Below are 12,850 nucleotides of genomic sequence, written 5' to 3' on the forward strand. Positions count from 1 at the left end.
TGGCATTAATGTCATTAGGCCTATTAACCTCCTCTGAATCCCAGCTATTATTGATGTTGTATTTTTAATTAGCAAGATATTGTAATAAAACATTTATATGACAGTGATTCCTTTTAGGAGGTGATTTGGTTAATGAGGCTTATTGCACAGTATCACCATAGTGATACATTCTTGTTACAACTGATCCAAAATGTTCAAATGTCCCACCATCACGAGCAGCAACCTGAAATCCAAACATTTAATGCCGGTACCATACACATTATTGCTTACAAAGAGCTATTTGAAATGGGAGTCTCCTTTGCCTCAGGCTATAGCTTCTAATAGAAACAATTGCTAGGGATAAAATCTCAAAATGGCCACATTCATCACTATGGTCACAGGCCACACACAACACATTGCTGTATGGGGTAGTATGAGTTCTGCTGAATATGTAGCCATATTCTGTATGTGATAACTATCAGTACTATACTCATTTGGTGTATACTGGTCATTGCAATTAAAGTTTAGGTAATTCGGTGCTCAACAATACCTCAGACAACTGGTGTCCTTGTAGAGTTATAGGGATAATTCAGAGGTGAGCCAGCTGATATATTGTTGCAACAAAGCTGTTTTTGTTATGTAGCAGGCCCACAGCCTCAACCATGCTGTCGCTGTTATTATGTAGTTATTGTTAAAAATGGAACTGAGACACTCATCACATTCACAACCTTTACCTGAGCTCATCTTTTTTTCCTTTTTTTGTATGTATATTATAGCAAACACAATATACATTCAGACTTAGATTTATATTCAGTGCATTTACTGTTGTCCTACTGTAACCATTCACCCTCTTTTACTGTGATCCTGGATCCATATAGCACATAGTGCATAAAACATGACAGGGTGACAGACAGGCAACAGAGGGAAATGAGACTGGACCATAAAAGAGCTGGACAGGACAGTGACAAACACAAGGACGTATTATTAATGATAGGGTAGAATGATCTGTGATTCACATTAGGTGGTCACGGTTAGGGTGTTGAAAGGGGTTGGCCAGCATGTTCTGCATGAGTGTGGAGAGTGTGTGCCTATGTGTAGGTGTAAAATGGTAGCTGCAGGGACAAAAACAAAAAGGGAAATAAAATAACGTTAAACTTCAAAGAACAGAAGAGGGAGGCATGTGTCTGGTAATGTACACGGCTTGTAGTTATGTTTTTGTCGAATTTAGAAACATTAAAATTGGGGAGCAGGTGTGTTCACCAGAGCTCCTCTGCTTTCATCCTCTGCAGGCATGTGTGCTGCTTCAGTCTAAATGAGGCCCACACAGAGCCACACAAAGAGCTGATACAGAAGCCCCCTCTTGGAGCAAAGAGAAAAGACTCACCATGAACTGAACTGTATGAGACCACAGGCTTTTGAGTAAGTGAGCCTAAATGAAGTCTGGCTTCTGTAGGTTATTGCAGCCACTACCACAGACTGTTACTCTGAGTAACTGCACCTGACATTTGGCACAAATGGGTAAACTCAACCAGTCTGCCACAGTAAAGTATTTGAACTGGATGTTACAGTGAGATATAACAGTTCACAATCCATATGGCTATATCACTTGACATGAACCTGAATTCACAGGTTGACAGATGACTAAAATACTATAAAAATGACTATAAAATGTCTCAACAGCATTCACTTAACACAGTTCCATAGGTTAAAACACAGCTTAGCCACTGTGACTTGTGTCTTCTGCAAAATCCCTGATCTCTGATTACCTGAAGCGGACAGCATTCATCTAAATGCTGAAGCTATTTTTAGCCATGTTTGTGGAGTGGGCCCTCCACCATGTAGGGCTATTCATTTCATAGTTCAACATGACTGCAAGGCATTGCGAGAGGATTGTATGTGAACAGAAGAGAATTAACTACCAAATGGTCAAATAAATGCGTATATAGACGATAAAAAATAATAATTTAATTATGTTCAGTGTCTGGAGATATTTCTTTTGCTATCTGTTATTGGCAGAACAGAAAGTGGGTTTATTTGTATTTTATGAAGTATTTAGTGTAAATTATATTATGGGAGTTACGTTTCATTATGAGCAGCATGTTTGTTTTTTCAACTTCTCATATCAATCTAGACTAAAATATAATTCCATTTCCCACTCATCAGTTGAAAACATGTCATAGTTTTCAATCTCATGAATTAGAGGTCAGTTGTTGACAGACAGCAGTTGTCCAGGTACATAATGTTCTATGGGGATTTTTTTAAGCATTTCACAGGGGTCTCTTGAACTGTGTGTGTCAGGTGATCATGTTGGAGGGTTAAGATATGATGACCCCTCCTCCTTATATAAAAATGTGAAGTACACTAGGGGGGTATAATAGTGTAGTGCTTAAGGAGCTGAACTAGCATGCAGTAGCCTGAAAAAGTTCAGTTAAATTCCCAGCTTCCACTGTTGTGCCCTGGAGCAAGACTCTTAACCCTTAACAAATGTTATGGTAAGTAAATCAGACCGGTGCTTAAGTTATGTGAGAGAACAGTACACACACAGACACAAACGGATGGATCTGATTGCAATAGTCTCTTCCTCTCTAGTGAGAAGTGGGGCTAATACAGTGATCAGTGAAAGATACATGACCATCTGAAACCCCAACACAACACTGGGCCCAATTGAGGACACGCTTCTGTGTAGATTACAGTGTGTGGGCATGTGTGGGCTGCTTTTAAGAAAGCAGTGTAAAATCATACATAACTGGTGTGCAGTTGATCTAGTTTAGTTATGCAGATGTGCGTCTAGTCTAAGGATTATGGAGGCAGTTTTCAAAAGGTGGGCTTTGTAGGACATTAGGTACCTGGATGAATGCATCTCCATATTATCTTTACTACGCTATATGACAGCTGTAATCATTGTCCTGTAGCTGGGAGTGTGAAGTGTGTGCATGTATTTATAGTAGCCTATATTTATGGAGACCAGACAAGTCTTAGAGTGCATTTGATTTGATGTCAGTCAGGCTACCTTTACAGTTAGTGTCTGTGTGGATATGCCTTTTGAACTTCAGCTGAAATAGAAACTATGCGTTTCATAACGATTCGTGAAGACTGAAATAAAAGATTGTGTCACAGAAATCAGACACGGATCCACTTTCATCCCTGCCTCAACTACATTCGGAGGATTGAAATGATGTGACTTAAGAGGACGGCAGAGGACAGCCTGGTGTTAAGGTATAGCTGGCAGGCAGAGCTAGTGTCAAATTGAAGCAAAGCCCGACATCAAACAAGATCAGCTCCGCTAGCAGAAGGTAGTCATTAAATCCTTCTCAGTGCTGGACAGCAGTAGTAAAAGTAGTGATAAAGGGGGAGGGTGATAGCAGGGAAGTGGCAGCCCTATCAATAGTATTTGTGCTCATAATAGAAGCAGCAGCAGTGGCTGCAGTAGTAGTGGATCTGGGAGTGTAAAAGGTCGTTTGCAGGGGAGCCATTTGCCATCATAATTAACAAAGAGTAGTAAAGGGCAGCACACTGAGCAACAGAGTCATCCCCATTGATCCATGCCCATCGCATCGCCTGCACTAAAACTTTTAATTTTTTGCTTCATGAAGTTTAATTGCCAAAATTCTGGAATATTACCCTTCGTCCTTCTTTTCTGTATATGGCAAAAGGCTGCCCTCTGGAGGCCACATTATTGTCCTTGCCTTCTCTCTGTTTAATCTTACCAACGTCCCTCTGTAACATGAGAATAATGAAAAAATATTGTTGTGTAATGATGGAGTTTTTATAGTTAAAAAGTCTCCAGGCATAATCAAGCAAGGGCAAATTGCTCATACATTGTCCATGTAACAATTGGGCAGTGAAAACATACTGTATTTATTTTTATTCTACGGTCCTTAATAATGTTCTTACTGTTCTGTATTTTTTAAATTCTTTTTATGTTATTGTTGAGTGTTGTACTTTGAGAGCAAAGATTAACCGGAGTCAAATTCCTTGTTTGTTTACCCAAACCTGGCCAATAAGGCTGATTCTGACTCTGATTCTGAAAACACTATTCTTCAGTGTGCGGTGTATCAATATGGCAATAGGTAGAAGTACAATACATCTTTCACTTTCAAACCACGTACACACGTGTAAGACTTGTGACTACTCTATATGTATCAAATAAAATTACATTGTGTGCATGAAATATGGAACATGAAATAAGAATGTGATTTTACGGTCCCCTTGCTTTGGCCTAACCTTGACTCTTACGTTCATGTCATAAAGGGCGTACACTAGTAAATCTGCTCATGCCCTGTACAGAGGAAATCTCACTGTCCAAACTGGACAGATATGTAAATGAAATAATATGTTGTGCAGTTAGTCTTTGAGAACTAAGATAGTTTGGTAAATAGGTTTCCAGTTCTGCCCTATTTACATTCATGTTAATTCAGTAGTTAGTATTGATTCTGTCATTATTACCTCCAACACTGACCTTGCTCCTAAGCCTTCTTGGAAGTACATCTTGAAATAGCAACACATATGCCTATATTCTACCAGTACTAAATGTGAAGTTTGCTATAGGCTACACACGATATACTGCATGCTGTGTATATACTATAGTATATATACAGCATGCAGTGAATAAACAGCGTGGTGAAGCACACTAACCCAGAGCAGTGAGCTGCCTGCGCTTGGGGAGCAGTGAGGGGTTAGGTGCCTTGCTCAAAGGCATTCAAACCGTGGACTGGTCAGGGATCGAACCAGCAATCCTCCAGTTACAAGCTCGGAGCCCTAACCAGTAGGCCGTGGCTACACACAGTATGTGTGTATGGGTGCATGTGCATGTGCATATTTAGCCATAATTGTGTGCATGTGTGTGAGAGAGAGAAGGGGTGTGTGAGCGGGGAAAGGGCGGTCAGCAAAGACAAAAGATAGGACAGGAAGTGGTTAGAGCCGCCATCCGACTTACTTTACAGTCCTAATGGCAGATTTGCTGCTTGGGAAGAGAGCTAACCCAGTTAGGAGCGGATTCCAGAACAGACCTGGCCCTGATCTGGCACAAGATCACATGACCAGAGTCAGATGCTGTTTGAGGTTAAATGTCAGGGACAAGTGCATAGAATTTCCCCTATAATAATCATGTCTTTAAATACATTCGACCTGAATTGTTCCTAAACCCCTACAGCAATTATTCGCTGACTTCACCATTGTCAAATGGTCCTTTCTTCCGCATGGCCGCAGTCTTTCAATGCATTAAGTAGGCCTGGTTCACTGGCCAAACGGCTGGTGAACTTTAGTGTCTATGAAGTGTGTCGACACCATGGAGACCGTTTCCTCATTAATGTCCGTAATCTGAGGGGACACGCTGCAAATCTAATTACCCCTCTCAATTGGCCGATACTCATCTATTGACATTCTGAACTCATTTCCCGGGGAAATTAAAAGGAAAAGGGCATCGGCGAAAGAGAGCGGTACCGCACAGATTGCGTGCAGGTGTGGCATTTTGAAGGAGTGACTTAATTCCCTAACGCTTCATTCGCTGTTTCGTCGTCTTTAATTAAAATGATATTTCCAACAAGGAGTCTCTGTTTGTTCAGTTAATGAACCCAGACAATTCTCAGCGGGCAAGAAAAGGGAATATAAGCAATCTGATTAGCATATGTTAGCATTTACAATGCGCGCGAGAGGAAAAGCCTTACTTTGACACGTTCTTGTTTAGAGCTGAAACCTCTGTTCTTGCTGACTACGTGCAAAGGAGCGAAGTAAACAAATTAATGGATTGTACTTTGTGAGAAATGTAGATTGTCTCGCAACAAAAAAGAACACAACAAGCGTGCATCAACACCAAAACAAACAAATAAAAACAAAGTAAGAACAGACGACATCATGTAGTTGACTGACCTATGACCGACCTCAGAATTACCATATTCATCTCGTTAGAAAAACCTTGGTAGAATCGTATCAGAAAAATAGTTTATTTTCAGAGTTGTTTGTACATGTGTTGTATGGTTGGCACATTCTTAAATGAAGTACCATGACGTCACAGGTAAACGTTTATTTTCGCAAAAACTTGCACCATGAAGAGACTGGATTTTGATTTCAACTAGGTGGAATATTTTAGTATTTTAATCACGCTGTATAAAATCAAAAGTGATTTCCCTATTCAAAGTGATATCTTTGATTATCCAGACTTTACAGTAAAAGCAACTTGGTCATCTTGATTGTCAAAACAATAACGACATAGGCCTATAATAATAATAATAATAATAATAATAATAATAATAATAATAATAATACACTACAGTGAGGGATGTGACACTTTGACAATCATAAATCAGTAGCAAAACATGGAATGTTTTTTTTTTTTCACAGATTTCAGATTTGACCCATGTGGATATGCTGGACATTGATTGACATTCAAATATGAGCATTAACTGAACTTGTGGAGCCTTATAACCCTCCTGCACTCAGTGTCTAGGATTGCCATGGTCTGAAACTTTGAGAAGAACACACTTTATTCGAACCCATCCAGGCGCTTCTTCCCATTGATACTGACACCCACTCAGGAAATATAGGCCCTCAGGAAATATAGGTCCCAAGCTCTTTAAAAACACCAAATGATAAGATAGCCTACTTGAAGATAATCTTCATATAACCTAAAGAGCACACTTGCAATTGGAACAGATGATTCTGATTCTGATGATTCTCTCTTCCACCAAGTCAGTGAGCTCGATGCCGTCATCTATAAATATGATGAGACACAAATACGTATGTAAACAAAAACATGAAAGGTGCATATCAGAGCTACTGAACACACATCCCCAGCTCAGTGTCCACTGTGTGAAGCTCGCCCACTGTCCTCACAGAGAGTTGCCGCTCTGTGTCTTCCTGCAGGTGGAGGAAACCCCTGCCTGTTCTCTGGTCAGTCTCTGCCACCACCACCACCACCACCACCACCACCACCACCACCGGCCTGTGCGGTCAGCCAGGCCCCGCTAGTTGTTGTACAGGTCATTGTTGATGACCTCGGGGGTGGGCGTCTCGTCGCGCTGCTCGTAGTGGCTGGCGTGGAAGCGCCTCTTCTTGCCGAAGGTGGAGAAGGCGTTGTGCACGTCCAGCTCGCTGGTCCGGTGGCTGGGCCGCCCGAGCGTGCACACGGCAGACGGCGTGCCGGGGATGTAGACGTTGTGCTGGTAGTCGGGCGGTGGGTGCGACGGGTGCGGCGGGTGTGACGGGTGCGGCGGCGGGTGGGGGGACGGCTGGGCCTGCTGGAGGGCGGGCTGCTGAGGGGGGGTGTAGCGAGGGGTCCAGGCCCGCGGGGGAGCGGCGGCGTTGGGGGGAGACGTCCTGTACTCGGTGGTGGGGTGGTGCAAAGTGGCGGTCGGATGGTGCAAGGTGGACGTGGCAGAGTGGTCAACCTTGGGACCTGCGTGGACAGGAGACAGTGGCACTTCAGTAAAGCAGAAAACGGGTCAGCAGCATGCAGGAGGAAGAGCTTGGCAGGCTACTCACCACGCATATGGTTCCCCCAGGTCCAGTACTGGCCTGCCATCGGGCTGACAAAATTTTCTGGGTCGGTTTGCATTGCCTTGCGCATTAAAGTCCCATCCATATTGATAGAATTGTAGCTATAAATGAGAATGAGGGCAGATCAGTCATCCATCCTTCAGTGTGCACAGAAAAAACACCATAATATCCTAACAAGCACACTGTTAGTGGTTATGTGGCATGCATCTGTGCATTACCTTTTAAGAGAGGACGTTTGATTCTTTGTGAGAGGCCAGTCTGTATTTGGTTGCTTCAGCTGTAATAAGGGACAGAACTGTAGTGAATATCCGTGTATATCCACTGAGTTTTAAAGAACTAAACACTCACTAAAGCAACAAAATAACCTAAAGCTTCAGAAAAGAGCAGCGATAAAGACTTTGACTGCCTCCCTGTGGCGAAATTTTAAATGGCATTTGCGCCTCTTTAGAGGTGGTGCTTCGCTTGGCATTTTATTTGCCTTTCATCTGTTGAGGAACATTGTGTTGGTTGTTGGTGCAGGCTTTGTGGTGCGGTGGGGGGCGGGCGGGGGCATTTATCCTCACTATAAGTCGCTGGGCATGGATTCCACGCTCTAATAATTCACTTAAAGCCGTTGACAAGGAGAATGCAATGTAAGCTTATTAATAGAATTGTTATTCACACCACCTTCCGAAACCAATTAGAGTACCGCTGGGATGAAACGAGACATGATTTTAATCTTCAAAGGAAACCGCTCAGCAGCGGAAATTAATAATAAAAACGGTTAATTGTGGGGTGGAATCGATTTATTTTAAGTTTTGCATGATTGCAGAATGGCCTACAATGAGACGATTCTGAACAGCGGTTCCTGTGGATTAAAAGAAACTTTGTTTGCTTCTTTCTGAGAAACATTCTTTGTGAACCCTGGAAATGTTTTCAGCCTTCTCAGTTGAGCTGAACTAACTATTCAGTTTGCTATTTTAAGACGAAGCTATGCTGAATTTAATTAAAAGGCCTTCACAGCCAACCATTCAATGTGTTCATTCATGTTGACTACTTATAATACCAGGTTTAATTGCTATTATTTTTCCAGTTGTCATAGTTTGCAGATAGGGACTGGTTGAAGGTTGGACTAATCTACATTGATTTAAATTTCCATGTTCTATATAAATTAAGAAAACGATTTAGACTGTGCAAGTGAACGGCCTAATTAACAGGCGAAGCTGTCCAATTTCACCTCTATGAAACAGTTAGACAGTAATTTACATTTTACGGTCTGACACTTCCATCTAGTGGATTCCACAAGCACAAACCACGTAGATTGCCTGCCTGCCTCCCTCTCTCTCTCTTTCTCTCCATCCCTCCCTCCCTCTCGTTCGCTCTCACACACACACATCCTCTCTCTCGCTCTTTCTTCCCACCGCCACCCCCTCTTTCAAGCGTAAGGCGTCCTCCTTCACTCTCCTCCTCACATTCCGTAAGGACAACACAGACGCATCTACAGTCGCGACACGTCCCAGCCGGCTCCTGCGCTCCCCCTTAAACGCTCCAACTCCCATTTTTCATCCATTATAGACGGATCCAGCCCGCGTTCGCGCACTATTGTACGCCGGATAATGGCTCTCTGTTGTGTGTCTGTCTCTCTCTCTTTCCGTGAGAGTGTGTGTGTGTGTGTGTGTGTGTGTCTGTGTACATATGTCCTTGAGGCTTAGTTAGCGAGCGCTCTCATTACCTGAAAGACTTTTAGTAATCGAAATATCAGTTGGAAATGGTAGCAGTATATCGTACATATAATATTCTCTATAATGTGTAGCCTATGAGAGAATAAATCCGCCTAAAGAGATTTTATTATTATGATGATTATTATTTTGAACTCTAACCAACCTACTTATTTGAAGAACAATACTGTGCCATAGTCTACGACCTACAAGTGTTTTATTATATTTTCTTGCAATGTGCCATTGTCATCTATGAGGTTATTTGAAGTTAGGTTATTGACGCGTATTAGAAACAATATAGTCTATTTAACATTTTGAACAAACTTGCATCTATGCGCATGCTGTTATTCAGAGCTTAACTGAATGACACTCGTTGTCCTTCATCTCACAGAGCTCAGTTCAAGCTGAAGCTGTCGGTTGAGAAGCGAATGGAGTGTCAGACTCGATCTGGCGTAAAAGTGCGTAGCCCACAAGAAACACAGTCGCAATTGATCGACTTGCAAGTTTTGATGAGCTATTCATAGACTTGAAACTAATTAGTTCGAACTTCCACCAGGTCTATTAAGGTGCGAGAGGGTGTCATTTCAACTTGAAGGCACGGGTTCACATTGAATGTCATATGCACAATAATTTGTGTCATATACACACTATAATTAGGCTAATATAAGATTCTGAGGACAGCATTAATAACACGTAACACACCATTAAACACATTTTAACGAGGCACATGTATTGCCATCAATTATATTATGACCTTAGCCTATCATAAATAGGACACAAAACGACAGAATGTCCGTTGCTTCATCTCTCTTACCTCACTGGGAGTAGTTGCTCCATTATTCCGGTTTTGCGCGTTCCAGCCAAGCGTATCAGCACCCTTTGGATTGGCATTGTTCCTCGGCGTTTCGGGACTACACGGCTTCAGGAACATGAAGTCGCTTTTGGCCGACTCTGGTGTCAGACAAACCTTGTAGCAGTACGCTTGAGACAGTGTGTTCGTGCTGTTCACCTCCATACAGTTCGTGGGCACTTTGGCGCCGGTGGATATCTGTAGATTTAAGTTGGATTTTTTGAACACTTCAGTCGGGGGCTCTGGCTCTATACCACAGCAGGCGGCCCCGACTGTGGAGAGACCGAAGCCGTTGAGCGCGTCGCGATCTTTGTAGCATTTGACAGAGGCGAGCACAATGATTGCTATTAGGAAGATGAGCGAAATGGTGCTCAGTGACACGATTAGGTAAAGGGCGAGATTGGACGGAGGCGGCTGGTTTAGAGTGAGGTCGCCGAAATCTGACAGGGATTCCGGCACGTTGTCCACCACTGACAGAATGATGGAGACGGTGGCCGAAAGGGGCGGCTGACCGTTGTCCTTGACCAGGATGACAAGTCGCTGCCTGGTGGCATCTTTTTCAACGAAGCGGCGAATTGTCCTGATCTCACCCGTGTAGAGGGCAACGCTGAAAAGCCCGGGATCAGTCGCCTGGAGCACTTGGTAAGACAGGCGCGAGTTTTGCCCGGCGTCAGCGTCCATCGCCGTGATTTTGGCGACTAGGTAACCAGCGTCCACTGACCTGGGGACCATCTCGGTCGCCACCGTGCCGTTTTTTGGCAGTGGCGAAATGATGACCGGCGCGTTGTCATTTTGATCCAAAACGAATACATTCACCGTCACGTTGCTTCGCAGTGGCGGAAAGCCAGCGTCCTGTGCTTGAACTCTGATCTGAAAGTTTCGGAGCTGCTCGTAGTCGAAGGAGCGCAGCGCGTAGATGTTTCCGTTATCCGAATTGATGGAGACGTAAGTGGACACTGGCATGCCCTGTATCTGACCCTCCAGAATGGAGTAAGACAGATAGGCGTTCTGATTGGAGTCGGGATCGAAGGCAGTCACCGAGCAAATGGAAGCGCCAGGGGCATTGTTCTCGGTTACATAGACAGTGTAGGACGGCTGAACAAAGCGCGGAGGGTTGTCATTAATGTCAGACACAGTAACAAGCATCGTTTTTTTGGTTGAAAGTGGCGGCGAGCCCAAGTCTTTCGCGGTCAGCGTAATGTTGTACTCTGCCACGTTCTCTCGGTCGAGAAACTCGCTGGTCACCAAAGTGTAGTAATTCTTAAACGACGAGTGGAGCTGAAATGGGACGTTTCCTGGAATTTCGCAGTCCACGTTTCCGTTCTCGCCCGAGTCGCGGTCCATCACGCTGATCACAGCGATCACAGTCCCCGGTGGCGCGTCTTCTTGAACAGGTGTAGACACGGAGGTCAGGATGACCTCGGGTGCGTTGTCGTTCACGTCCGTGATATCTACCAGCACTTTACAGTGCACAGCTACGGCAGAGGGACCCTTGTCTTTGGCTTGCACGTATAACTCATACACGCTTGCCTTTTCATAATCCACAATCCCTTTTACCCTTATTTCTCCTGTGTAAGAGTCCACGTTAAACAACTCGCGCACTTTCAACGGTGCGTGCCCGCTGAACGAGTACGAAATCTCGCCATTTGGACCCTCGTCGAGGTCCGTGGCATTAAGTTTGAGCACGAGTGTGCCTCTCGGAGCATTTTCAATAAGGCTGACTCGATAGACGGACCGGTCGAACACAGGGACGTTGTCATTTGCATCCAGCACCGTAACTGTGATTTTTGCTGTTCCCGAGCGCTCGGGAGAGCCTCCGTCCACGGCTGTCAGCACCATGTCATGCGCCTTTTTTTGCTCTCGGTCCAGCGGCGTCTCTAACACGAGCTCCGCGAACTTACTGCCGTCGTTGCGCGTCTGAATATCCAAGGCGAAGTGCTCGTTTGCGCTGAGTTGGTACGAGCGGAGAGAGTTGGTGCCGACGTCCAAGTCTTGCGCGCTCTCCAGTGGAAAGCGAGAGCCCGGCGCCGCTGACTCCGTGATCTCCAGGTTGAATTCGCTCCACGGGAAACTCGGAGCGTTGTCGTTCACGTCCAGAATTTCCACCTCTACACGGTAGAGCTCCAGTGGATTCTCGATGACGACTTGCAAGTGCAAAAAACAAGTTGGACTTTGCTCGCACAGTTCCTCGCGATCGATCTTTTCGTTTACAAACAAAATGCCGTTTTCTAAATTCACCTCTAAGTATTGTTTCTTGGCGCCTGATACTATCCGGAACCGACGTGCTGACAGTTTCGCCACGTCTAAGCCTAAATCCTCCGCAATATTTCCGACGAATGCCCCGTGTTCCAGCTCTTCTGGAATTGAGTAGCGCATTTGCGCAAAAACCAGGTCCATTGCGCCCGTGCACAGAAACAGGCAAAGTGCGTGTCTCATTAATGTCCATTGTGTCCTCGAGGATCTCCGGTCCATATCAGCGACTCCAGTGCACAAATTTGAATCCTCAGTAGCGCAAAAGGCGCAAAGAGAAATGCATCATCTCCATGGTTTAGTTTTTGTTAAGTCGGTCCAGAGTTTTGAGGGAGAGGAGTCACTAAACCATTACTAAATATGCCACAACTATTTATTTAAGGGAAAAAAACAGCATAATGGCAACTTTGTGAAAGCTTCAAATGGAATGAAAGCGCTCTCTGTTGTGCTCCCCGCGTGGAGCAGCAGCGGTGTGTGAGCGGGGAGAGCTCGCGCTTTGATTTTCCAGTGTATTAGACATTATGAGGAGCCGTGGGAGGCGGGGGGTGTCTTCGTGCAGCTTCGTATTGGTGGAAGGCGA

At 44.4% G+C, this 12,850-nt stretch overlaps 1 protein-coding gene across 1 annotated transcript; it reads right to left on the bottom strand.

Moving 5' to 3' along the window:
- Positions 1-6,902: 6,902 nt before the first annotated feature.
- On the bottom strand, positions 6,903-12,592 carry si:ch73-233f7.1 (uncharacterized protein LOC100537710 homolog). The gene is made up of 4 exons (XM_062525085.1): positions 9,985-12,592; positions 7,692-7,750; positions 7,459-7,574; positions 6,903-7,372 (listed from the first exon to the last, which is right to left on the bottom strand). The coding sequence occupies exons 1-4, from the start codon at positions 12,490-12,492 to the stop codon at positions 6,942-6,944; spliced, it is 3,114 nt and encodes a 1,037-aa protein (XP_062381069.1). The 5' UTR covers positions 12,493-12,592; the 3' UTR covers positions 6,903-6,941.
- Positions 12,593-12,850: the final 258 nt, after the last annotated feature.

Source organism: Sardina pilchardus, chromosome 21 (genome assembly GCF_963854185.1).
Source record: "Sardina pilchardus chromosome 21, fSarPil1.1, whole genome shotgun sequence".
In the NCBI taxonomy this organism is placed as follows: domain Eukaryota; kingdom Metazoa; phylum Chordata; class Actinopteri; order Clupeiformes; family Clupeidae; genus Sardina; species Sardina pilchardus.

Bases quoted from the DNA above. Each gene is read 5' to 3' on its own strand.
- si:ch73-233f7.1 (XM_062525085.1), bottom strand. From the start codon at position 12,492: ATGGACCGGAGATCCTCGAGGACACAATGGACATTAATGAGACACGCA. The intron at 7,575-7,691 runs GTAATGCACAGA...TCTCATTTATAG, and splicing joins CAAACGTCCTCTCTTAAAAG to CTACAATTCTATCAATATGG. The intron at 7,373-7,458 runs GTGAGTAGCCTG...CTGTCCACGCAG, and splicing joins CTGGGGGAACCATATGCGTG to GTCCCAAGGTTGACCACTCT.